The 26,559-nt window shown below is 41.3% G+C and overlaps 1 protein-coding gene across 1 annotated transcript in view; it reads right to left on the bottom strand.

Annotated features, from left to right (window-relative positions):
* Nucleotides 1–26,559, bottom strand: part of PKHD1 (PKHD1 ciliary IPT domain containing fibrocystin/polyductin) — a 531,849-nt gene that overhangs the window by 329,229 nt on the left and 176,061 nt on the right. The window contains exon 37 of the mRNA XM_062186248.1: nucleotides 21,221–21,433. Coding sequence (XP_062042232.1) covers nucleotides 21,221–21,433 — 213 coding nt within the window. The remainder of the gene's footprint in view (nucleotides 1–21,220; nucleotides 21,434–26,559) is intronic.

Raw genomic sequence — 26,559 nt, forward strand, 5'->3', positions numbered from 1 at the left:
GTTGGTTCTGTGTTTAGCTGTCCTCCTATAAGTTCTTAGGGGCTATTTCCAGCCACTTCTATTGTATTCAGTACTTTGGGATAGCTCTGTAAACAAATGAAGCCAATAATGTATCAACAGTACCAACTGAGAGAAAGTATGGTTAACTGAGGTTACTAAAAACAAAAAGCAATTCAAATCAATTGGCAATCTACAAAAAGAGTTAAAGATTTTAAAAGCTATTATTAAAATTACTATATTGGTCTATTATGTTATGTTATGTTATATATGTGTACATATTGTATGTCCACATGGGAAAATTTTATTAAGAGTTTTATTTTAATTGGCTTATAGATAAGATTGCCCATAAATTTAAGCTGATAAAATTAATCAAAGATACATTTTAATTCGTGTGACCTGAATCTCTGTATCATATATTTTATACTTGTTGGTAGAAAGAAACTAAAAACATTTTATATCGTTGTGCTTAAGTTTACTGGTTAAACAAACTACACCATGTTAGATATTTAAGAGGTGTTTCCAAATACATGATTCTTAAAATTTATAGAAGGCATTGGACCTTCTGGTAAATGTTTTCTTAAGTTGTTATCTAATGGTTTGCTAAGTATTCATGTGATATTGCTATTGTCAGCAAACGATCTAGGACTTGCTCCCTCATTTCTCTATTCTAAGCCCAACTTGTACTTCCATTTCTCTATTCTCTTCAAGGTAGAAAACTAATTCTATTATGAAGGAATCTGTAGGACGCACAATTTAATCTTTAGATCTTATAAAAGAGATGGCTAACATTTTTCTGTAATAGCATAGCCAAAACAAGAACTTAAATAATAATCTCATAGCTAGATTTACTTCACCATCAGCGAAGTAAACAGTAAGTAGAAAAACCTCCCTTTCAGACCAAAGGGAAAGAAAGTTTTTAAGTGAGAATATAATTTTCCTCATGGGCATTGTCTACCTTAGAAAAACTACTACAGAACATGCCTGTGACTATAGACTTGTAGTTCAGGCCACCAAAGATTAGAGATGGGACTTGGGCACTCCCTTGACTTGCATCCTCTGGTCTGCTTTAACAAAAACCAGGAGGAAAAGAAAGCTAGGCATCAGAAGCAATGGGTGGCAGGCCTACTAATGGCTGATCTGTACAGTGATCTGCCCTCAAGGAGACCCAACAGGCCAGTCCACTGCAGTGGCTTTCAATGTGGTAAGCCTGGGCTTCAGCAGAAGTCAGCTTGTGAAGAGCCCTGGCAGCTCTGCCAAGAGTTGGATCACTGGAAATGGACCTGCCCTGGAGTCGAAGGATGCCCAGGTCAGAGCCACAGATCTTATTGGCTCTAAGCTGAAAAGCCCTTCACTCAGCCCAGCTTCCAAAGTGACCACTGCAGCTGAGGGGACGGCCAAGTAGGGTCAGCAACATTGCTGGCAGAACTGTCAATTTCTTGTTAGAGATGCCACCTGTCTTTACCTGGCTAGCTCTCCTCCCAGGCCAGCCAAGTAATGAAAGTCAACAGAGTGCCTTCCCCCAGAAGGTTCACACCTCCCTTAGGATGTACCCCATGTGAAAAGATAGATAGGTCTGGGCCTCTTAACTTACAAGGCCTAAAGCCCAACAGATTATTATCAAGCCCCTTCTGTCAGGTTCTATTTGCCTCTCAATCAGAAAACTTAATTGTAGCTTAGACAGCACCTTTCTTAGCTCCTCTAATAATGACTCTGTCCTGTGTTCTAGACCCCGTCTAGCACATTTGGGCCTCATTCCTTTGTAATCATAACCTCTACTCTACCTCCAATGGCTCTACTCCCAACCTGTTTGTACTGATGGTCCTCTTCCCCACTTAATGCTGTATAATTGTTCTGACCTGGTTAATGCCACTCTTAGGATCATTGGTTACTATCCTCACCCTGTCTTTTTATGACCTTGTCTAAATATGATCAGAGTCGGCAAACTTGGAAGGCTTCCATAGCCTTGGCAACTCATGATGAGAGCCTAGGGTGATTACTGGTGCCATAAACTAGAGTGTCAATTTGTTGGGTCAACAACAGGAGTCACTGTGCACTTGCTCCTCATGTGGGATCTCTGTCCTTAATGTGCTGTACATTGTGATTTAATGCTGTAACTAAAATAGTATGTTTCACTTTGTGTTTCTATGTGGGTGCAAACTGTTGAAATCTTTACTTAATATATACTAAATTGATCTTCTGTATATAAAGGGAATTGAAAATGAATCTTGATGTGAATGGAAGGGGAGAGGGGAGGGTTGCGGGTGGGAGGGAAGTTATGGGAGGGGGAAGCCATTGTAATCCATAAGCTGTACATTGGAAATTTATATTCATTAAATAAAAGTTAAAAAAAAAAAAAGAAATGCACTCATATGGGATGGAATGCCAGAATCACATCTGTGGGCTTAACATGCTACACCACGACTCTGGCTACTCCTCCCCTTTTTTGGTAAAGATTTATATAGTTATTTATTTGAAATGTGGGGAGAGAGGAGGGAAGGAGGGAAAGGTATATTCCATCTGCTTGTTCACTACCCAAAGTTTTACACTGGTAGGGGCTGGGCCAAGTCAAGCCAGGTGGGTGCAAAGACTTCCATCCAGGTCTCCCATGTGGAGGCACCTAAGTATTTGGGCCATCTTCCTCAGCCTTCCCAGTTTCACTAAAAAAGAGTCGAATCTGAAGCAGAGCAGCTGGGACTTGAACTTGTGCTCCGATATGGTATGCTAGCATTGTAACTGTGCCCACAACACCTACCCCAAGGCTAAGTTTTAAGAGGAAAGGACCCCAGGGTCTCTTGGTACACAGACACAGAACATTGCTTCTAGCGATGCTTCCCAGAAGAGGTGATTGATCCCTGAGCTGGCTCTTGTAGAAGAGACTGACATGAACCAGAAGACAAAATGGGCAGAAATGGAAAACAGGAATCTTTCATTTCCCTCTGTCCCTAAGAACCAGCTGCTGTGGTTCATTCCTTGGGTGAAGACAAAACCTGGCAGGGGATCGTGCACGAATCCCTATGTGAACTTCCTGCATCTCTTTGGGTTCATCACTAGGAGTCCTGATTGCATAAGGACCCTGAGCCTGCAGCAGGGGAAAGGTTTGCCAGAGCAATCCTCTGCATGCAGAGCTGCTGGCTGCATTCACACTTGATAAGCAAATAGTTCTACACTGCAAGGAAAAAGAGTTAGCACATTTGCTCCAGTGTGGAGACAGAGTCCACTATTCTCTGGGCACATGTGCTGAGTCCAAGGTTAACCAAAGGTATTTGGATGGCGCAATAAGCCACATTTTGATTGACAGCATTTTCTAGAAGTAGCTAAGAAAAGCGAAGCTTTGTTTCTACCCAATTGGAGTTTTACTATTGTTCCTTTGATTCAAAGTAAGTGACTGAAAGTAATCAAAGAATAAAACTCAAAAATCCAGGAAATAGCACATGGTAAGATAAGTGAGAACATCTGGGATCTGTTCCAAGCTCCTGTGAGGATTTCAGGTTCTTCAGCAAGACTATCCTGCAGATGGAGGTAGAAAATCCACATGGTCAGTGCTCAGGCTGCTGTTCGTTATCCGGAAAGTACAGAGAACTCCAGGTACATTCTCAAAGAGATAATTGCTTCGATAATCATTGCTAAGGGTTATGCTTTGGGGTCAAGGTGACAGTAAAGATAAAAATGGCTAAATTTTAATAACAATTTATTTTTAGAAAAGGAACCTATATGCAATGTTTAAAGGAAAAATATAAAGAAGCCAAAAAAGTACATAAAACTTCCAACAATCTAAATGTAACAGGTCAATATGTTTCAAATTGTCCCATTCTTTTGTTCATATGTTGTTCATATTTACATAAGAAAACTATAATTCTTTTTTAAAGGTTTTTTTTTATTTATTTATTTGAGTGGTAGAGTTACAGACAGTGAGAGGGAGAGACAGAGAGAAAGGTCTTCCTTCCATTGGTTCACTCCCCAAATGTCCACAATGGCCGGAGCTACGCTGATCTGAAGCCAGAAGCCAGGTGCTTCTTCATGGTCTCCCATGCTCCCATGCGAGTGCAGGGGCCCAAACACTTGGGCCATCTTCTACTGCTTTCCCAGGCCACAGCAGAGAGCTGGATTGGAAGAGCAGCCAGGACTAGAACCAGTGCCCATATGGGATGCCGGTACTGGATTAACCTATTGCATTATGGCGCTGGCCCCAAGAAAACTCTATTTCTATATGTACCATTTTGTAATTTTCCTTTACTTAATATGCTGGGAACATCCTTTAGTAGTATTATAGTCATATATTATTTGACAACATGATGACATCACAGTACCTTATCTAAAAGACATATATGTTATACGTGGATTCTTAATTTTTCCTTATTTAATATATCACAAATATTTTATTCTCATATAAAAATGTAATTATGAACATTATCAAACTTAATTCTTTACTATTTAAATGCCCATTAATAACTGGCACTGGGCCAGACAGAAACCAGGAGCCAGGAACTCAATCTACGTCTGCCACATGAGTGGCAGGGATTCAAGTTCTTGCTGCCTCCCAGGGATAATATTAGCAAGAAGATGGACTCAGGAACAGAGCCAGAACTTGAACCCAGGCATTCTGATATGAGATGTGGGTAATCCAAGCAGCATATTAACTGCTACACCAAATGCCTATACCTTAATCTGTATCTTAACCAAATAACAATTTAGTGTATGAAAAAGGTAACATCTGACATTTCTAGAGAAATGTTGCTTTATTCATTTCCAATTTCTGTTGTAACAAAAGACCATAACAGTTACATTTTAAAACAATAAAAATGCGTTATCTTGCAGTTCCGAAGATCAGAAGCCTCAAATTTATTTTGCTGATATAAATTAAAGTGTTGGCAGGGGTGATTTCTTCCAGAAACTCTGGGAGAAGTATCCACTCCCTTGCCTTCTTCAGCTTCTAGTGGCTGCCTTGGACGGCGGCCCCTTCGTTCACCTTCAGAGCCCATCAATCCTGCCTCTGCTTGGCTTGCATGGCCGTTTTCTCAGACTGCTTCTGCATTGCTTTGACAAAGACCACTGTAACTCCACCAGACTCACCTGGATGATCCAAGATAATTTCCTGTTTCTAGATCTTTAATTTAATAACATATGCAAAGTCCCTTTTGCCAAATAAGGCAACACTCACGGGTGCCAAGTATCAGGAAGTAAACACATTTGAAGGCAATTTTTCAACCTACCACAATTGCGTGGTTGAATAAACAGTGTTGAAAAAATAGCCATTTTTTTAAAAATTGGATAACTGACTCCTAAACTATTTCAAAATAAATTCTAGATTGATTAAAGTAGAAGTCAGCACTCTTTTTTCTGTAATGAACTAGACAATAAAGGGTTTGGGGTTTGCAGGCCATGTGGACTCTGTCATAACTGCTCCATTCTGTCACTGCAGTGCAAAGCAGCCAAAAATAATGCCTAGACAACTGGGCACGGCTGTGCTTCAATAGAATTGTGTTTACAAAAACAAGCAGTGGGCCATATTTGGTCCAGGGGCCAGAGTTTACTGATCCTAGTTAAAGACACAAATGTGAAGAGGAGAAAAAGAGAAAGAATACACATACTAAGAAACAAGTAAATATTTAGATAGTCTGTGTAAAAAAAAAACAGTTTCTAAACATGGAATTAAAGGCAGAAACCATAAAAGCAAATATTTGCAGATATGTCATCACAGAGCTCATGAAACTCTATAAAAATACTGGAGGGAAAATAGAAAGAACAAGGTTCTTTATGCCTCTATCAAGAGATACAAAGGGAGCCATGAGCAATAAAAGCCCGCTTGGGATCCTAAAGTAATCTGAAAAATTAAAATTGAGAAGACTGCTTCGAAAGCCCAAGCAAGATGGCGTTTGGAGGAACAGTTAAGACATTTTTGGGGCCACCTATACCCCATACCAGAGTGCCTGGGTTTAAGTCCCAGCTCCACTTCTGGTTCTAACTTTCTGCTAATGCACAGCCTGGGAGACGACAACTGATGGTTCAAGTATCTGAATCCCTGCTACCCTTATGGGAGACCCAAACTGAGCTCCCATCCTCTGTTGTTGGCATTTCAGGGACAAATCAGAGAGCATGGGAGATGCATTCTCATTCATCCATTCATTCACTCATTTCTTTTTCCCTCTCTCTTTCTCTCCCCCAAATAAATTACAAGTAAATAAAAATTAAAATAAAACGGAGTCTTTCTGCCACAGGTAAATAACAGCTATGTATACATAAAACAGAAGCACCCTCGTGCACACCTTAAGCCAATGAAGAGGATGAAATGAATTTAGTTCCCCTTTCTTCAAGGCACAGGTTTCATCATCTCCAAAATGAAAGTAATAATCCCAGTCTTTCCTACTTCACAGGGTTGTTGTGGGAATTAGATGAGAGGAAAGAATGGGAAAAAGCTTTGAAAATTCTAAAGTGCCAGGATCTAGGTAAAATCCAATTTTAACAAATACTGAATATAATACTCAATTCAATGATACTCTTTCTCCATGACAAGCTGAAAGCAGTACTATTAATAGTATTGCTTTGATGATGCAAATAGAAGAATTCTCTTTGAAGGCAAAATTATGAGCTTCTGCCTATGCAGCTCTCCATTTATTTAACAAAGTAGAGTTTCTTTTGGTACTCAAAATGTAAAAAATGCAAAATCAAGACTACATTAACCATTTATTACACTGAAAGAAGGATATTACTGGGGTGCAAAGATAGGAATTAGCATGGAAAACAAGGCAGAATGTGCAGGAAGGGAAGAAATTTTGGACATATTTATATGAACAATGGGAAGCCACTGAAGAGTTTTGAGCAATAGCATGATATAGGATAATTTTGGCTCCAAGGGAAGAAAAAATAACTTATAGAGACAAAAGTAGCAACTAGAAGACAAATGAGACAGCGTTCACTGTATTCTAGGCACAAGTTGAAGTTATCATAAACTAAGGTGACAGCAGTGAAGGAGGAAGAAAGGATATGGGCTCATGAGTTATCCAGGAATGAAAGTAGACAATATTTCTTGATGAACACAAAAAAGGAAACAATAGAGAAAGAGGTATAAAGAATTACAACCAGGTTTTTGGCTGACAGATTACTGGAAAACAGTGACCTATAATCCTTAGAACAAAAATGAGGGAACTTCACCAAATCATAACTGTAGGCACGTAATGACAGTGACAATAACTAACATTTGCTGAGTAGTCACTTGATGCTTGAATTGTACTAAGTACTTTCTATATTTTATTTGACTTAAACCCCACAACACCACCATGAGGAACGTTTAAGTATCATTTCCATTTTGTAGATGTGGAAATTGAAACACGGAAGAGTTGATTTTTTCAAAGCCCACCAGATAGTGGTGGACACAGGAATTTGGACCCCTGCAGACTACTTCCAGAATCCAAGATCCTAAAACTTAATCCAGAGAAAGATGGGAGTGTTCCATGAAAGAGCAAAGTCAAGGTCACCTAGAAAAGATGCAAAATATCAGCAAAGATTCTCACAGTTAAGAAAGGGGGAAAAAAGGAAACTTTAGAAATCTCAACAGAAAGAGATGAATTTTGGATCTAGTTATTTCTCCTGGTGAAGATTTCTATCAAAGCAAGAGGCTCGATATCTTCCCAGATTATTTGTCTGAGATACAAAACAGAGTCCATGTAGAAAATGGGTGTCCTCTTTAGTGACTGTGATGCTTAATTTTATACATCAATTTGGCAGGGCTGCAAGGGTGCCCAGACATTCTGAGTTTCTCTGTGGAAGTCTTCTGGCTGAGATTAGCATTTACATCTGAATAAAGCAAATCATCCTCCCTAAAGTAGGCAGACCTCACCCAATCAGTTGAAAATCTCAATAGAATAAAAAGTATATGAATACAGGCAATTTCTTCCTAACTACATGGATTGAGACACTGGTCTTATCTAGGTCAGTTTGCTCTCTTCTCCTATTGGACTGGATGGCTGTCCTCGACTTGAGCAGTGAAGTTCCAGTTTTGTGTTGTGCCCTTAAGTGTAAAGGCACTTAATCCTCCGCCTGTGGCGCCAGCATCCCATTTGGGTGCTGGGTTCTAGTCCCGGTTGCTCCTCTTCCAGTCCAGCTCTCTGTTATGGCCCAGGAAGGCAGTGGAGGATGGCCCAAGTGCTTGGGCCCCTGCACTTGCATGGGAGACCAGGAGAAAGCACTTGGCTCCTGGTTTCGGATCGGCCCAGCACCAGCCATAACGGCCATTTTGGGGCTGAACCAACGGAAGGAAGACCTTTCTCTATGTCTCTCTCTCTCACTGTCTAACTCTACCTGTCAAATAAAAATAAAAAGAAGGATTGATCATATGATACATCTTTGCTCTATAATGATTCTCTTCTTGACTAGAGTCAAAATTCAAATATTCAATGCTCATATCAGTGCCTTTGATGGTTATCACTCTCCTATTTACATGGTTGTGTTCTTTGATGGATATGTTCTATTTACAAAAAAGAATGTCCAATGAGTGAAGAGGGCATGGGGCATGCTGGTCTCTGCTCCTAAAACAAGCATGGAAAGCATGCACCTGTTGGGGGAACCCCTTGAGGGGTGATAGGTGTGCTAGGTGGGGCTTTCAGGGAGCAAGCAGGAGGAATGGGTTCGTCTCTCTAACTTGAGCACATGCAGGAGCACCTGGGACTGACTAAAGGCTCATGGGAGCTGAAGGAGTGCTTGCACCAGTTCTTAGGAGCTCAAGGTAAAATTGCTCTTCTCTGATGGCAAGAGCTTCCTTCTGCCTTCCCTTGGGGGACTGTCATAACAGAACCTGGTCTTCGCTGCAGACTGCTTGCAACTCAGAGAGAAAGACCTGTACTGTGAACGTAATGAAGGGATGGCATGTCGCTCCCGCAATTGCAGCACCTTCCAAGAACTCCATCTCGCCAGCAGTCTCGTGCAACAGCCCAGCAAATCTGTTGCCAGCTTTGAAGAAGCAACCCCCGCAGGAGCAAGGAGATGCATTCTGCCCCAAACCAAGTGAGCTGAGGAGCAGGTGCTTCCCAGCCCTGCCTCCAGGTGGGTGCACAGACTGTTTGGCACTCTGACTATAGGTTTGTAGGAGCCAGGGGAGCCACGCCTGTACTCCTGACCCACAGAAAGTGTGGCATATTAAAAAAAAAAAAAAAGAATGTCCAGTCATATGGTCCTGGATCCTCTGACAGAAAAACCATCTTAAAATCAACCTCACCCTATCAATGACACTTTCAGGACATAACCAAATGTAGAAGGTATCATTAGGTTATTTTCTACTTACATATATATATATTCATATTTATATATACATTCATATTTAGACAATTAAGACATTTTATTTTTAATTGACATAATGATTATACACATATATCAGGTATAGTGGTGATATTTCTTTCTTTTTTTTTTTTTTTTTGACAGGCAGAGTGGACAGTAGAGAGAGACAGAGAGAAAGGTCTTCCTTTTGCCGTTGGTTCACCCTCCAATGGCCGCCGCGGTAGCGCGCTGCGGCCGGTGCACCGCGCTGATCCGATGGCAGGAGCCAGGTGCTTCTCCTGGTCTCCCATGGGGTGCAGGACCCAAGCACTTGGGCCATCCTCCACTGCACTCCCTGGCCACAGCAGAGAGCTGGCCTGGAAGAGGGGCAACCGGGACAGGATCGGTGCCCCGACCGGGACTAGAACCCGGTGTGCCGGCGCCGCGAGGCGGAGGATTAGCCTAGTGAGCCGCGGCGCCGGCCTAGTGGTGATATTTCAATACATATGTACAATATATGATCAGATCAGGGTAATTGGCAAAGAAATCATTTCATTTTTAATGTATTTAGAATATTCAAAACTCTCCCATTAGTTATCTTGAAATTCACAATTAATTTTTGTCAACTATACTTATCCTACTGTGCTATACAACATTAGACATTATTCCTCCTGTCCCACTACACTTTTGTAGCTATTAGCCATCCTCTCTCTGCCCCCTGAATTTCCTCTCCTATATAATTTTAATCCTATATTTTCTACTAATTGTGTTAAGGTTTTACTTAATTGAGTAGTTTACTGAGTTTTTTCCTAGCCACCCTAAGCAAATTTGAAATATATTTAATGCAGGCTATCTGGTAAAATCTTATTAATTTGCAATTATAAATTAATAAAAATATTAGATTGTTAAATATTTAAAAAGTAGACTATTCGTTAATCTGCCCCTTCCCATTTATTCTGGTTAGATAACACACCTTTTATTGCAAGAAATTACCCTTACTCTCAGACCTAGAAAGTAGCTCTGGAAGACTGTCCACATCCTTGGCTCCAGCAAAGGTCACATGGTCCACCTGGACAATGGAAGTACTACTTCCCTAATCACTGCTACTTCAGAGACTCAAAGAGCTTACGGCTCAAATTAAGTCAAAGTCAAACCTGAGATTATTGATCAAGTTTTCATTCAGAAAATAATTTTTTAAAGATTTACTTACTTATTATATTGGCAGGCAGGGTAACAGAGTGGGAGGAAGGGAAGGAGGTTAGGAGGGATAGAGAGGAAGAGAGAGAGGCTGTGGGAGCCAGAAATAGGGAGACAAAGAAAGAGAGTGATGGATCTTTCATGCAGTTGTTCATTCTCTAAACAGTAGTAACAGCCAGGGCTGGGTCAGGCCAAAGCCAGGAGCCATATACTCCATCTTGGTTTCCCAAGAAGATGTCAAGGATTCAGACATTTGACACATAATCTGCTGTTTCCTATGTTCATTAGCAGAGAGATGAATCAGAAGTGGAGTATCCAGGACTCAAACCAGCACTCTGAGGTGGGAGGTGGACATCCCAACTGCTGTCTCTCAATGCCAGTCCTGAAATAAATATTTCTTGAAAGCCAACTATGAGTCAAGGCAGTGATGTAGGAAATGTAGATTTCACATAGATGAAAAAAAAAAAAAAACACTGAAAAATCTCTGCCCTCAGGATATATATAGGAGATAGATAGTAGATAGATAGGTAGGTAGGTAGGTAGGTAGATAGATAGATAGATATAGATTGTACTGAGACAGTGGAATAAGTATAATAAATATGATAAATAAACCACACACACAATAGATTAAATGCTATGGCAGAAATAACAGAAGGAGGGATATACAATGTAATGGTGGGAATGTTAAAAATAGGTCAGAGGTCAAATAGCCACTGGGAAACAGAAAAAATTCTCTTTCACCCCATGCCACAGGGCCGCAGCTCTTCCCCTGTGAAGGAAGTTTGGCTAGAGATGAAGCCAACTCAAGGGGAAATATAACCAAGAGTTTCAAAGCAACAAAGTCTTAATGATTTCATTGTAGCACCTGGACTCAGCTGTGCCTCAAGTTTTTTCAGTTATAGGAGGCAATAAACGCCCCTATTTTTTGTTTGAATTGGGTTTCTTGTCACTTGCCACCAAAAAAGACCTGATAAATGCCAACACTTTCAAGTATATATAGAAACTTGAAGCACCTTACAATGTGTTTCTAAGTGGGGTTCCTGCTGTATTTGGATTATTGAATAGCTAGAACTCATTTCTAATTAGCAGCATACATTTACATATAAACACCTAAAATTAAAAGACCTTAAAAACAGCATGTTTACTTAAATGTGCTTAAACGAGTTCCTTAAAATGTGGTTTTATACTATTAATTAAAGGAACCCTTTCTTAAAAATAGTTCCAAGGTCACTCGTGTTCAGATCAATGAGATTCCAGCAGATATCCTTCTGCCACTGTGCACAAAACAGTTGCATTTTGTACTTTTTTGAAGCATTATTAGAACAAAGAAGACTCCTGTCTTTGCTTTTGTTCATGATGTTGGTTATATTTCGGACTAATCTTCCTCTGTTCTGAAGGGAAAACTAGTTATCTGTTCACTGGCCATCCTGGCACCCTGAGGGCTTCAGGTACACTGGAACCATCCTGACCAGTGTCTACCTAGCAGTGTAACTATGATCTGCCATGCCTACCAGCTGCTCAGATCCCCAGAGTTGTGTTGAACTTTGTTTAAATTTAAGATTACAGAAATCAGCAAATAGGCCTTACATTTTCCCCATCCTCCTTCCTCCATGTCTCCCTTCTAACTCTGCCACCTCAGCCATCCCTGGAGCAAACTCTGCACCCTTTCAGTTATGTGAGTAACTAAAAGAGATCCTTGGGGATGAGGATGAGTTAACAGCCTGGGCTAGGTGGACATGGTCTTCACCTCTCCTTCCTTTAGAGGGAGTTGTGGGTGCTTCTCTATCTAGCTTCTCTTAGCTTTTCACTAAAGTGAAAAAAGAGGGCTTCATAAGTACTGATCATAGAGTTCCTGTAAGAACGGGAGACTGGCTGAATTTTCCCAGGTTGAATGTCTGCATATGCAACATATTTACTAAGTTGCTTCTGTCTACCCAAGCAGGGGCAAGAATGGGAAGGGGTATAGATGGAAGAGCACAAGGAGTGATTACTAGGACATCTTTGGTGTGGCCATTTCCTCAGGATCAAGTGAACTCTAGAGAAAGTGGTTTGGTTGAACTAACTTTCTGGTATCCCACTCAAGGTCACCTCCAGGGTGGAAGCTAATCCCTTTGCAAACCCAGGTGAGGCTTCAACAGTGGAAAATTGTAGAGTGGAAATCTTCCTACAGGGCCCCAACATTCTCATGCAGGCATCGTAAGAGAAAGAATCAAAAGCCAGCCAGTACCATCCAGAGAGACAGCAATACCCAACAGAGGATACCATTGCACAGTTAAAAGTTTGTTAAACTTCTTATCTTATCTCTGTTGCCTATAAACTGAAAGGAAAGAGTGAAGGAATAGAACATCTCCTGCTGCTCCAAAACACTCAAGCTGCAACCTTGATGGGAAGGAAAGGAATGGTAAACAAAGATGAGACTGACATTTTAAACTGGACTAATTATGACTGGCCTTTTTAATATCTGGTAGCAACTGGAATGCTATGGTGCCCAAGGTATTAAAGGACAGGAAAAAATTATCCATCAAAATATAGATGGAAATAATGACTAAAGAAAAATTGGGGCTTTTGTGAGTCAGACTTCTGTCTAGAAGGTTTGCATCTCCTAAACACCATGCACCTTTTCCATTTGTGTAGCCCTATGGCAGATTTCTACATCATACCAGCTCAAGTTTACCCATGAAATTCCAGATACCATTTTGTGGTAATAAATGCTAGAGGAAGGCAGAGAACCTCTACCTCTTCAATAGTGTAATGATGAAATTCTGGAAAGAAAAAAGAAAAATCCTAATATGCATATATCCTAGAAAATTAGATTCCATGAAGTTCCTAGGACAGAGCTTTTCAAATTCCTGGCAACTCTGAAATGTTATATTTTGGATCTAACTGCAGCAAATGTTTTCAGCAATAGATATATGTATTTACCTCTTCTGTCATTTGATGGAACATTTCTATGTTCTAAGCTCTGTGCTGGGAATAAAATGGGCATTTTTGTTTACCTGGTCTCACAATATGCTTCATTCAGCCTAAAGGAAGCCTAAATGTCACACAGAGTCTGCACAACAGTACATACTGTATTATATGTGAATATTTCTGCCAATGAGCTTCAGTCACCTAGAGATTCAGAGACTGAGTCAAAAGGTTAAGATTTTAGTTAAACTACTCTACAGAAGACCTGTGGTGTTTTTTTTCTTTTCTGCTAGATATACTCCTTTCTGGGGCTAGATATAACTTTTTCTTTAGGTGAATAGTTTCCCAAAGCATACACTTATACACACACATGCCTCCCCCCACATACACACACATGCAGAATCCCACACCTCATGGCCACCTCTGGGCAACAAAAACTTGCATCTTCTCACATGGCCTTGCCTTCTTGGTCACAACAGTTGGTAAAAGAGTGAGACGGTGACCTGAGGGGGGGTGGGGATCACAGTGCATGATGTAAACATGCAGGGTAAATCAACCAGCATTGGATATTTTTTTAAAAGAACACAGAGATCCCTATTTGGTGGTAGAAAATCAAAGTTCACTTGAATCAAGACATGCCCAAAGCCAAACAGAGCAGTCAACAAGAAATAGGAGAAAATGAAACCCAATACCTTACAAGAGACCCACAGGTGGGAGACAGAGTGTCCTGATGCCATGAGTATACCTGGTGACAGCTAGAGCCAAGGTCAGTTGCATTCCTGCCTATGCTGCAATGTGATTATTAGAGATTATAAATCCTTTGTTTTACCTAGCGTTTTTACACTATGCTTCTGTCCCTTAAAACCAAAGAATTTCAGAGTAACACAGTTACATACAAAATACATCACAGCGATGATTTGTATTACAACCTAAGGGAGTGAGAGAACAAAAAATGGAGGCGTTGTAGTCTGGAAGGAGCCTTGGCAAGAGGAGATGCTAGAAGTGGAGGAAGGAAAGGACCAGAAGTGACTGGTACACATGACAAAGAGAAGAGTTCTAAAAACAGATTGCTGCATTGACAGGAACTGTCATGAGGTGAAAATGGGTTCCAGGAAGCTTCATCCTACATCAAAGAACAGGATTTATACAAAACACCCTGGAGCTTAATCAAGCAAAGGCCCTGGATCCCTCAAAAGAACCCATTCAGTATGGTTTAAAACAATGACCTCGTAGGGGTTTTTTAAATCACAATTTTAACAGTGGAACTCTTTCTTCTAATTACTTTGAACAGAAATATGCAATAAAGATAAAATCTAGGAATCAGGCACTTGAGAAATTTAAACTTCTATTGCATGATTCGCAAATATTTCATTGCTTGTGGAGCCCCTGATCCAGGACATATCTGGATTTTATGGAGCCTAATATGGAAGCCACTGAAGAGGAATAAGAGCCTGCCCCGCATACATTGTTTCAGCCTGATGCTCTTGAGCAACTATAGGAAGAAAGCCTAAAATACTTATAAGAAGCATGGGGTTTACATACAGGCACTAGGTATTTTAGAAGGAAAACAAACCATATCCAAACTTGCTGATGCCTATCCCTTTTTTCTTTATTCCTACCACTTTCACATTCATAACAATTGCACTGGTGTTTTCCTCAAACATGCCCTATAAACTAGTTCTTCTCAGAAATTTCCATCTATACTTAATTCCTGTATCTTACAATCTTTTGAAAAGGACAAAGACACAAGCCCAGTCAATGCCATAAGATTCCTTTTCTCTTGAGAAACTGTCAGCCAAATTTCTCTGGGAGGAACTGGAAATGAAATGAGAGACATTGATAAATTTCCCTGCTGAACAATCAATAAAAACCCCACCATTCTGCTCAGACTCCCACTGTGGAAGCAAGAGCCATAATTACATTGTCAAAAATTCAAGTGGCCCAGGCTGACAGCGACCCCCTTGAAAAGTGACAGGTGATTGGCACTCTGTTTGGGGGGTTAACCTGGACTGGCAGACAAGGTGGGCAAGACAAAAGGCAAGAGAGAAATTTCCTTATTGACTACAGTCACCCAAACCCCAGACTACCACTCTAGAGGAATCCACAACCCTTTAGTCATATTAACATAACCAAGTGAGCAGCTGACAGAACTCTCTAGACAACCTCCACCAGAGATTTGGAACACCCCTGTCTTGATCCACTCCCAGATAGACTGAAAGAAGTGTGTGTGCGTGTGCACACATGTGAGCACTGCAGTACACAAGTGTAGCTATATAGTGTAGAAGCATGTGAGCTTTTCCACACTAAAAGAAATATGTGAAATCTGCTTCCAACTCCATCTTTCCCTGTGACAGCTGAACAGCAAGCCTATTTGCTTTGTGATTTTAATCTATGATAAAAAATCAGCTGGAGCATAAGAGTTACAGAGGGTAATAATGAAGAACAAGATGGGGCGAGGTAGATGCGGGGGAGCTTATTACTGACACGCAGACCTATTTGTGCAATTCTATATGATCCAAGCTGGAGCTTAATCAGGATCCGTCAGTTGCATACTGCTGGATATTGGAGATAAATGCCTGCAAAGGGCCTGACTTGCTGGGTAGGAGTCTGAGTCTGGCTACACAGGACCCCTGCAAACAGTTTCTAGGAAGCCTTCATTGTGACCATGCCTGAGAATGGAGGCTATCCACAGCTGGGAAGCAATTGCTCCACCAGAGATTAAAAATCTCAAGGTGTTCTGTGGGTGTTGGGAACAAAGCAGAGGATGCTTGGGAAGACTGGCACCTCCTGGTCCCAAAAGCTAAAGTCCTTGTTAGTCTCAGATTAGTATTAAGGAGAAAAACCTCTAAGCAAAGCTAGCCCCATGTCAAACTTTAAAATAGAAGCCTTTGCTGTACCCTTCCCACATTCCCTTACCCCGAAAAGTAAATTTGGAGTCAATAGTACTAGGGACTCAGGGCTTAGGGGAAAAGAAAAAATAATGCAATCAAAATAATGATAACTTACATTGCTTGCATGTTATTGTGGGTTCTATACTCTGTCACCTTCAGGAACACTAATCCTACAAGGTAGGTTTTCCTACTTTTAACAGAGATTAATTTGTTCCAGCTCATAGCTGATCAATGTTTTAATACAACTAATTTCTGATTCCAAAACTCTTAACCACTAAAATCAGTATATCTTCAAGTGTAGTCAGCAGGTTATCTGAATCAAAGTCCCTGAGGATCCCACTGAAATGCACATTCCTAGGCACCACTCTAGCCCACGCACATCCCACTGAATCAGACTCTGAGGATGAGGTCCAGAAGTCTGTATTTTAAAAACACCCCTACTAGAGTCTGTTGCACACCAGTATTGGTGACTGTCCTCACTACACTGCTCTGGGAAGCTCAGTGAATGTTGGTTCATTAAGGACCTTCTGGGTACAAGGCAGTGAATCAAGTTACTCCCTACTTTGCATACTTGACAGCAAAAGAAAATTAGTTTTTCCCTAATGTCCCAGTGTCACCAGACCCACCTTTGGCCCTGGGAAAAGGCCAGCGAAATTACGTAACGATTTTAAACATGATATACCACCCTGCCCGAGGGGGAATCTGTTTGAGACCTCAGGTGGTGAGGAACAGTGAAGGGCAAGGATTGATGGGGCACACGTGGGGCTGGGACTCTGACAGATACAGCAGGAAGCGAATGCCTCTCACCCAAATGGCCAAGCTCTTTTCCACATAGTATTTCTTTCTAGTGAATGAGATGTGGCAGCATCACATCAAAAAGGAAGCAGTTTGATTTCGCCAGTGTTCACTGTGCCAGCTCTGTGGTTCACATGAGAGTCTAGTGACTCCTCTGTGGGAAGAGCCTTGGGCAGTGGATTAAACAGTTGTTGATGACAGTCAAGTCTAGGAATACAGGAAAGGCGAGGTGCAGGAAGAGGATCAGGAGGATTCAGAGGGGGATGATAGAAGAAAATAAAAGGGAAAAGAAGAGGAGGGAGAAAATAGAAATGAAAAAAGCACAGGAAGAGGAGGTCTCCCTTTCATTTACTCCACGTGACTGGAGTAAAAAAAAAAAAGATTTTTTTAGCTTTCAGAACTCTCAAAACATGTTAGAAGTGTCAGCTTTGCTTTAATTGCTTCATTGTGACTGTAAGCAGCAGCACTGGGGATTTTCTTGATATTTGCTTACTCACAAAGGCTTACAAGTGCAGGGTACATTTACATGAGAGAGACACAAAATTTAACTCACCAGTTCCTCCATTGATTCTTTTCTTTTCTTTTCTTTTTTTTTTTTTTTTTTTTTTTTTTTTGGACAGGCAGAGTGGACAGTGAGAGAGAGAGACAGAGAGAAAGGTCTTCCTTTTCCATTGGTTCATCCTCCAATGGCCGCCGCGGCCGGCGCACTGCACTGATCCAAAGCCAGGAGCCAGGTGCCTCTCCTGGTCTCCCATGCGGGTGCAGAGCCCAAGCACTTGGGCCATTCGCCACTGCACTCCTGGGCCACAGCAGAGAGCTGGACTAGAAGAGGAGCAACCGGGACAGAAGCTGGCACTCCAACCGGGACTAGAACCTGGGGTTCAGGCGCCGCAGGCGGAGAATTAGCCTATTGAGCCGTGGCGCCAGCCCGATTGATTCTTTTTTTTTTTTTTTCATTTATTAAACTTCTATTTAATGAATATAAATTTCCAAAGTACAGCTTATGGGTTACAATGGCTTCCCCCCTCCCATAACTTCCCTCCCACCCGCAACCCTCCCCATTCCCACTCCCTCTCCCCTTCCATTCACATCAAGATTCATTTTCAATTCTCTTTATATACAGAAGATCAGTTTAGTATATATTAGGTAAAGATTTCAACAGTTTGCCCCCATATAGCAAAACAAAGTGAAAAAAATACTGTTGGAGTACTAGTGATAGCATTAAATAACAGTGTACAGCACATTAAAGACAGAGATCCTACATATAATATTTTTTTTTATTCTTTATAGTAAAGCTTGAGAAAAGAGAAGTGGTCAGAATGAATGAATCTTGATGTGAATGGAAGGGGAGAGGGAGAGGGAAAGGGGAGGGTTGCAGGTGGGAGGGAAGTTATGGGCGGGGGTGGGGGGAAGCCATTGTAATCCATAAGCTGTACTTTGGAAATTTATATTCATTAAATAAAAGTTTAAAAAAAAGAATTTGTTTAACAATAAAAAAAAGAAAGAAAGAGGCAGAGTAAAGGAATTAGGAGAGTTCTCACCTTTCTTTGTTTGACTTCCACTTTACACCTCATTCTAGGAGGTAAAGGCTCTCAAACCTGGGGACCCCAGGATCCTTGGATGTCCTGTGGCCTGCTAAAGCCCTAATCTATTCCCTATTGCTCTACACCTATGTTTTTTCAGTGGTAAACCGTAGCACTTTGGACTGGTATTCTAAGTGACCACTGGACTAAAGCAAATTTTGAAGCCCAGGACTGATGTGTGAACAGAGGGAAGACACCCATGAACCCTGGACTACAAAGTCAGGGTAGGTACTTGCTGATGATAAGAGGAAGACAAATCTCTTTGGAAGAACATAAGAATAAATACAGTAGGCATTTTGAATTTCTGTCCAGATAGCTAGGGATCTTTAAACCTTATAAAATTTGGTCCCCTGAGTCTAACACACTGGCTGACCCATGATCAATATTAATTAATACTTGAGGAAAAGTTCTTCCTTCCACGGCCACTGTTGTGGCACAGCAGGGTAAGCTACCTTTTCCATATTGGCATGCTGATTCAATACCCAGCTGCTCTGCCTCTTTTTTTAAAAAAGATTTATTTTATTTCTTTAGAAGACAGAGTTACAGAGAAAGGTAGAAACAGAGAGAGAGCAAGGTCTTCCAGCCACTAGCTCAATCCCCAAATGGCTGCAGAGGCCGGAGCTGAGCCATACCGAAGCCAGGAGTCAGGAGCTTCTTCCGGTCTCCCACGTGGGTGTAGAGGCCCAAGGACTTATGCTATCCTACTCTGCTTTCCCAGGTGCATTAGCAGGGAGCAGGATCAGAAGTGGAGCAGCCAGGAGTCTAACTGGTGCATACATGGGATGCAGGCACTGCAGGCTGGGGCTTTAACCCACTGTGCCACAGTGGCAGCCCTGCTGCTCTGCTTCTAATATGGCTCCCTGCTAATGCATCTGGGAAAGCAGCAGAAGATGGCAGACCCAGATGGAGTTCCTGGATCATGGCTTCAGCCTGGCTCAGTCCCAGCTGTTGCAACCATTTAGGAAGTGAACCAGGGGATGAAAGATCTCTGTCTCTCCTTCTCTGTGTGTGTTGCTCTGTATTTCAAATAAATAACAAAAACTTTAGAAATATATTAAGAGATCTCGCTTCCCCAGTAATAAGTCAAAAGAGAGGAGAGAATGCCTGTTGGTAGTCAATGATTGAGGCCCACAGTTTGTAACACAAGAGTCAAGGCAGAGAAAAATGACAGACTCTTCAGCACAGTCACATAACCACATGGAAAAGAATTATTCAATAATAAGAGGCAGCTTATTTTGTCATGCAACTATAGACCTGCCAATGCAGATGGCATCATGCTTTTTCAATTTTTATTTTGTTTTTATTTTATTTGAAAGGCATAGACACACACACAGAGAGAGACAGACAGACAGACAGACAGACAAAGATTTTCCATCTGCTGGTTCACTCACCACATGTCCACAACAGCCAGGGCTGGGCCAAGCCAGAGCCAGAAGCCTCAGAACTCCTGTCAGTCTCCCACATGGGTGACGAGGGTTAAAACACTTGAGCCATTACCTGCTGCCTTCCAGTGTGTGCTTTAGCACGAAGATGGGTCAGGAGCAGTGTTAGGACTTGAACCAGGCACTCCTATGTGGGATGCTGCATCTCAAACCATGACTTAACTGCTGTACAAAATATCTACCCCTGGAGCCCATAACTTTTAGCTGTCATATACTAAACATTCATCAATTTATACTTAGAGTTTCCAATTAATACTAAGGGTTGTCCTGGCAGATTTATTAATTTCCTGACTCTCAAGAGAAAAGTATGTCCATTTTGCAAAGGGTAACTGGATGATTAGAAAGCCAATAAGATTGGAACAGAAATAGACAATAGTATAATCTCTATTTTTCTCCTAGGAATTTATGATTACCCAACCCATCTGTAAGAAGATTATAGGTAGAACTGTAATTGAACCATATTCATGAGTATAGAGAAGAGGGCTCAACAACAGCTCCAAAATAAAGTCATCTCTGTTTTGTTTGTGGTGCCAGGCTATTGCATGTAGAGACAACCTCAGTATGTGCTAAGTAACTGTATCCATCAGTTTTCACTAGATTATGCTGTAGTTACAAATGAAAATCTCAGTGACTTATGACAACACAGTTTTATTCCTCATTCACATCCATAATGGCAGTAGGTCAGCTCAGCTCTGTCCCAATGGTCTTCATTCAGATTCTCAAACTGAAGGAACTGCCCCCCTCTATTCTCAAGTAGAGAGAAAAGAATAAATGCATCACAACAGCTCCTGAAACATCCACTTTGTCATGTACATCATTGCTGCTTATTTCTCTAACCAAAGCACGTCCATGGCTAAGCCTACTCTCAGTGGGCAGGGAAGGGTGGTCCACTCATAGGGAAGCATTGAAAATAACCAGAGAGTAGGCAAAGGTGAGTAATCCTATTATAGAAAGAAGAGCAAGTAATCTGAATCTGTAGAATACTCTGTCACAGGAATCATAACAATTTTATTTGTTATTTAGGGAAATGGTGCCATGTTGTAATTGACCTTATTGCTTCAGCAACATAGAGCCAAAGATTTTAAATAGTTTTATCATTTTTCCATTGCCCACAGATTTTCTAGACACAGATAAACTTCATTCTCTCTCTTTCACTCACCATGCAGGGAAAGAGTTCCATTCCTTACTGCCAGGAACTTGACTCCATAGGGAAAGAAGGTGGAAGAGTAGGAACTCCCATAGAGTGTGATTTGAGCTCTGCTTTGGAAGGGCTCAGCCTCAGATCCAATCCGGAGCTCTCCACCATCAGAAACAAGGATGGCATGGGCCCTGAGCTCGATGGGTCCTAGGTCCATGAAAATCAGCTTGCCTCCTAATGGGATGAACAAAGCAAAACTGTCAGTCGCTGGAAGGCTGAGACTCACCCTATTTTGATCATTCCAAGGTCAGAGGAAATCTGTGTTTGTAACCCCTGAAGAAATTTATACTTACTTTATATTACCCTCTCTTCCAGGAGCACAAAAGGGTAGATCAGATACCCAGGAGTAGAAGTGCTATGTTACCAAGCCAGTTTAAGTTAGCTATCTTGAATCACTACAATGATACTTTTTAAAATATTTTAAGATAATAATCTAAATGTTCAACAATTTAGCCATAGTTAAATAAGGAATAAGAAGGTCACTAAATTTACCAACGAATAAGAGATAAAAGCAACTTATAAAATTAAGGTTTAAAAATGACTGAGAAACAAGTATATAAGAGATGGAAATATAATAAAATGTACCAAAACTATAAGAATTACGGTAAACTGATGTACAATTAGATCTAACATCATGACATTTGTAGTGTTTTAGCTGACTGGCATCCATTATGCTTTAATAATGACCCTCGTTTCCTTGAGGAATTCTTCAGCCTCAATAAAAGAGTAGGACTGTCAATGAACTTCTTATCCTCCTAAAGCCTGAGCCTAATACCTGGGTTTCAAAAGGATTGAGGAGCAAAATGGAATAGAAGACGCAAAATGTCTTCCAGTAGTGACATTCTAAGGCGTAAGAGCGCATCCTTGCTTAAGAGGCTATTCCCGGCCAATCTCCCACTATCTCCCAAATGCATTGATTCTTTCCTAATTCCTGTGCCTGATTTTCCAGACTGACTTCCATTAAGTCACACAATACCCTTTTTTTTTTTTAAAGGCAGAGTGGACAGTGAGAGAGAGAGAGAGAGAGAGAGAGACAGAGAGAAAGGTCTTCCTTTGCTGTTAGTTCACCCTCCAACAGCCGCTGTGGCCAGCACACTGTGGCCGGCGTACTGCAGCCGGTGCACCGCGCTGATCCAAAGCCAGGAGCCAGGTGCTTCCTCCTGGTCTCCCATGCAGGTGCAGGGCCCAAGGACCTGGGCCATCCTCCACTGCACTCCCAGGCCACAGCAGAGAGCTGGCCTGGAAGAGGAGCAACCGGGACAGAATCTGGTGCCCTGACCAGGATTAGAACCCAGGGTGCCTGCGCCGCAGGCTGAGGATTAGCCTATTGAGCTGCGGCGCTGGCCCACACAATACCTTTTTAAAAAATTTCCATTTCTTAACAAAGACTTGTTTTCTGTCATTTAATAACAAAATACAGATATCATTTTACTCTACTGTCCAAAATTGCCATAACATGTGAATATTATTTCATAAAATCACATTGTCTGCAAAATATTGAAAACTTTTGTCTTCTAACACCTTTCCTTAAAATGATTTAAGAAATTTACACTTCACATATAATTTTCTCAACAATGTCAAAATAAATTAAAACATCCCCTATAAGCACTTCAAACTAAATTAGTCACCAAATCCACCTTCCTCCTATGAGTGGTTTGCAAAAGTAATAAATTGGACTCATCCACCCTGTGACAAAGTGCCCAGAGTTGTGACTTTACATGGGAACCCCAGAGATCCTCTTATCCAACCCCGCCAATAGCTTTGCATCTCACTCACAATAAAAGTCAAAGTCCTTTTATGGGGCTACAAAAAGCCCCTCATGACTTGCTACCCCATCTTGAATACTTCTCTAACATAATCTTTTTTTAAGATTTATTTATTGAATTATTTATTTGAAAGACAAGAGTAACAGAGACAGAGAAACAATGAGAGACATCTTCCACCTGCTGGTTCACTCCCCAAATGGCCTTAATGGCAAGGATTGGGCCAGCCCAAAGCCGGGAGCCTGGAACTCCATCCAGGTCTCCCACATGGGTTAGCAGGTGCTCAAGCACATAGGCAATTTTCCACTGCTTTCCAAGTGCATTAGCAAGAAACTGGATCAGAAGTGGAGTGGCCAGGACTCTAGTGGCAGCTTAGCCCGCTGCACTGCAATGGCAGCCCCTCCAACATCATCTTCTTAAACAGACCTATTCACTCATCTGCTCCAAATTCACTGCCCTGCTTATTCATTCTCAAACAGTCCTCTGAATCTGTGTGAATTTCCATTGATATGGAAAATGCCTCTGTCAGACGTTCACAAGGCCCCCTCTCTCCATCTCTCTTGATTCCATTCAAATATTAGTTTCTCATCCACATCTCTCCTTTCCAGTCTATATAAAAATAACAAGCCCTAGTCCCTTACCCAAATACATTTTTCTTCATAGCTCGTGACATCAGATATAATGTTTCTGCCTTTGTTTCCTGCCTTCCCACACCCCACCTCTACAATATGTGCATACATCAGGACAATTAGCTGTTTTGCTCATTTCTCATTCCTAGTGTCTAGAACAGTAACTGACAAGTAGCTGAAACTTAACACATAATTGTCAAATGAATGAAAATGAACAAATTTGTCCATAATTTAAGAATCTGATTTAAGCAGTTGAATTTCCTTATACATACATACACACACACACACACAGAGCCCCACTTTCTCAAAAAGCATGTTATGTTTACTCTATAAGCCCATATGTTGTTTCAATGAGCTAAAGTAAAGGTTGGGGAGAAAGCAGAATGTCAGAAATGGCGTAAAAGGCAGATTCTACCATGAATAAGTAAAATCTTAGTGAGGGTTCACGGAGAGCAAGACTTATTACCTAAGTTTATTTCTCTTTTTTTTTTTTTTTTTTTTGACAGGCAGAGTGGACAGTGAGAGAGAGAGACAGAGAGAAAGGTCTTCCTTTGCTGTTGGTTCACCCTCCAATGGCCGCCGCAGCCGGCACGCTGCGGCCGGCATACTGCGCTGATCCAAGGCCAGGAGCCAGGTGCCCCTCCTGGTCTCCCATGAGGGTGCAGGGCCCGAGCACTTGGGCCATCCTCCACTGCACTCCCTGGCCACAGCAGAGAGCTGGCCTGGAAGAGGGGCAACCGGGACAGAATCCGGCACCCGGACCAGGACCAGAACACAGTGTGCCGGTGCCGCAGGCGGAGGATTAGCCTATTGAGTCACAGTGCCGGCCCTAAGTTTATTTCTAAATTGAGCATTTTTGTTTACCATCATATTAGCGCAGAGATTGTGATCAATAAATATTTGAACCCAATAGATGGATGTGGAGGCCACTTTTCCCCTAACCTTTTAATCAAACCTTTTGTTCAGTGTTTCTTGGCTTCTTTCATTAAGCCTCCTCATCCTAAAACCCAAGCCACACACCATCAGTAACAGTCACGGTATGTTTACTTGGACTAGATCCATTAAATTTCTCTTCCTTTACTGTTCCAGTTATGAAAGACACACTCCATCTAGGTATCCAGTTTCTCCTTCTGTAACTGTGCCTGGTAAGATTTCTTCCCTCAAAGAATTATGGTGATATTTGTTGAAATAATACCTTCAGATCCCTGGTCGAGGGTTTGATGCCCACCTGACACTTACTGTGATGATGTGTGCTGCCATCATCATACTCACCATCTATATTTCTCCCTTATTTCTTCTACAGTTGCCCCACCTTTTAGTGCTACCCTACCATCCTCTTCCCACGTCTCACTATTTCTAGTCTTAACATTCCTTTTAAGATATGTCACATACATTGTACTCTAAGTAAACAATTTAAGAAGCAAGGAACTAACCTTTGGTAACCTGAAGGCTTAATGCCAGAAAACTACCGCATTGCTTCCCAGAGTTTTAAAGGATTCACTAAAAATTTGAATTTTCCCCTCCATTGTCATCACACATAGAAATGCAGTAATGAACATGAATTCTGCTGTGAACAAGAAGGAATAAATGTGACCTGTGATGTTTACTAAACCTTTTTCACTCCCAGCCACATGTTATTAATGTCCTAACTAATTACATTCAACTGATATACCAGGAATTTGCATGTCAGGACTCCCTTATCATAAACAGTCAGGAAATCCGAACTGACCTTGATGAATAAGTGGTGAAGGTGGGGCACAGATTCAGGGTCACTGTCCTGATGCTATTTACCTCTCAATGAACCTAGATAATTCCTACAAAATTTCTGGGACTCAGATTACTCAGTTTTCATATATGCCCTACTCAATGCCTAGGAATGATCTATTTTCTAATCATAAAAGTAGAAGTAGAAGATAAACTGTGGCTGGCATTGTGGTACAGCAGTATAACCCACCACCTGCAACACCAGTATCCCACAGGAGCACCAGTTCAAGTCTGAGCTGCTCTACTTCTAATCCAGCTCCCTTATAATGAGGCTGGCAAGGCATCAGAAAATGAACCAAATGCTTTGATTCCTGTCACCCACATGGGAAACCTGGATGGGATTTCTGGCTCCTAGCTTCAGCCTGGCCCAACCTCGAGCATCCCAGTCATTTGGGGAGCGACCCTAATGGATGAAAGATCTCACTCTCTTTGTCTTTCCCTCTCTCTGTCATTCTTTCAAATAAATAAAACAAATCCTTAAAACAAGTGGAAGACAGAATGTCGCACTTCCTGAGGCTCCTTTGAGTGTTAGAACATTTGATATCTGTATCTTTAAGAATGCAGTCAGATATGCATTGGACAGTAATGGTGATAGAAATTCATGTTTTTTGATACCACCTATGCTGCAGTGAACTTTGAATTTCACTTGAGAACGATTTTATATGCATGGTCAGGAATTCAAATAAGACTACAGGGAGGACAAGAAGACTAACATTTATTAAGTACCTACCAGGTGCCAAAATCTTTAGATTTGTTGCCTGAAATGACCTTTGAAACCAACCTGGGAGGTCAGTGTCACATTCCATAATTCACAGAGCAGTAAGTGGGCTAAGAGAAGCTCAGATCTCTTCCACTCAGAATAGGCAGAGCCAAGCATTAGAACCTAGCACTACCTGACAGAAATGCTCATATTCCATCCATTTCCACAAACTCTGCCTGGTAGCTTGTTCATTAATTAGGGTTGTTTTCATGGTTACACTTAAAAGAAAACATGTGCTAACCTAAGTAAGTTTGCCTATGGCTTGTTTATATATGATTTGTTTCAATTCTGTTAATGTAGGTACACCTTGCCTCATTCCAAAATGAATTTGAAGCAGATTACAAGGATTAGTGGATAAATGTATAAATCTGTACTCTGTCCTTT

The sequence above is a fragment of the Lepus europaeus genome, chromosome 3 (assembly GCF_033115175.1).
Source record: "Lepus europaeus isolate LE1 chromosome 3, mLepTim1.pri, whole genome shotgun sequence".
Classification (NCBI taxonomy): Eukaryota; Metazoa; Chordata; class Mammalia; order Lagomorpha; family Leporidae; genus Lepus; species Lepus europaeus.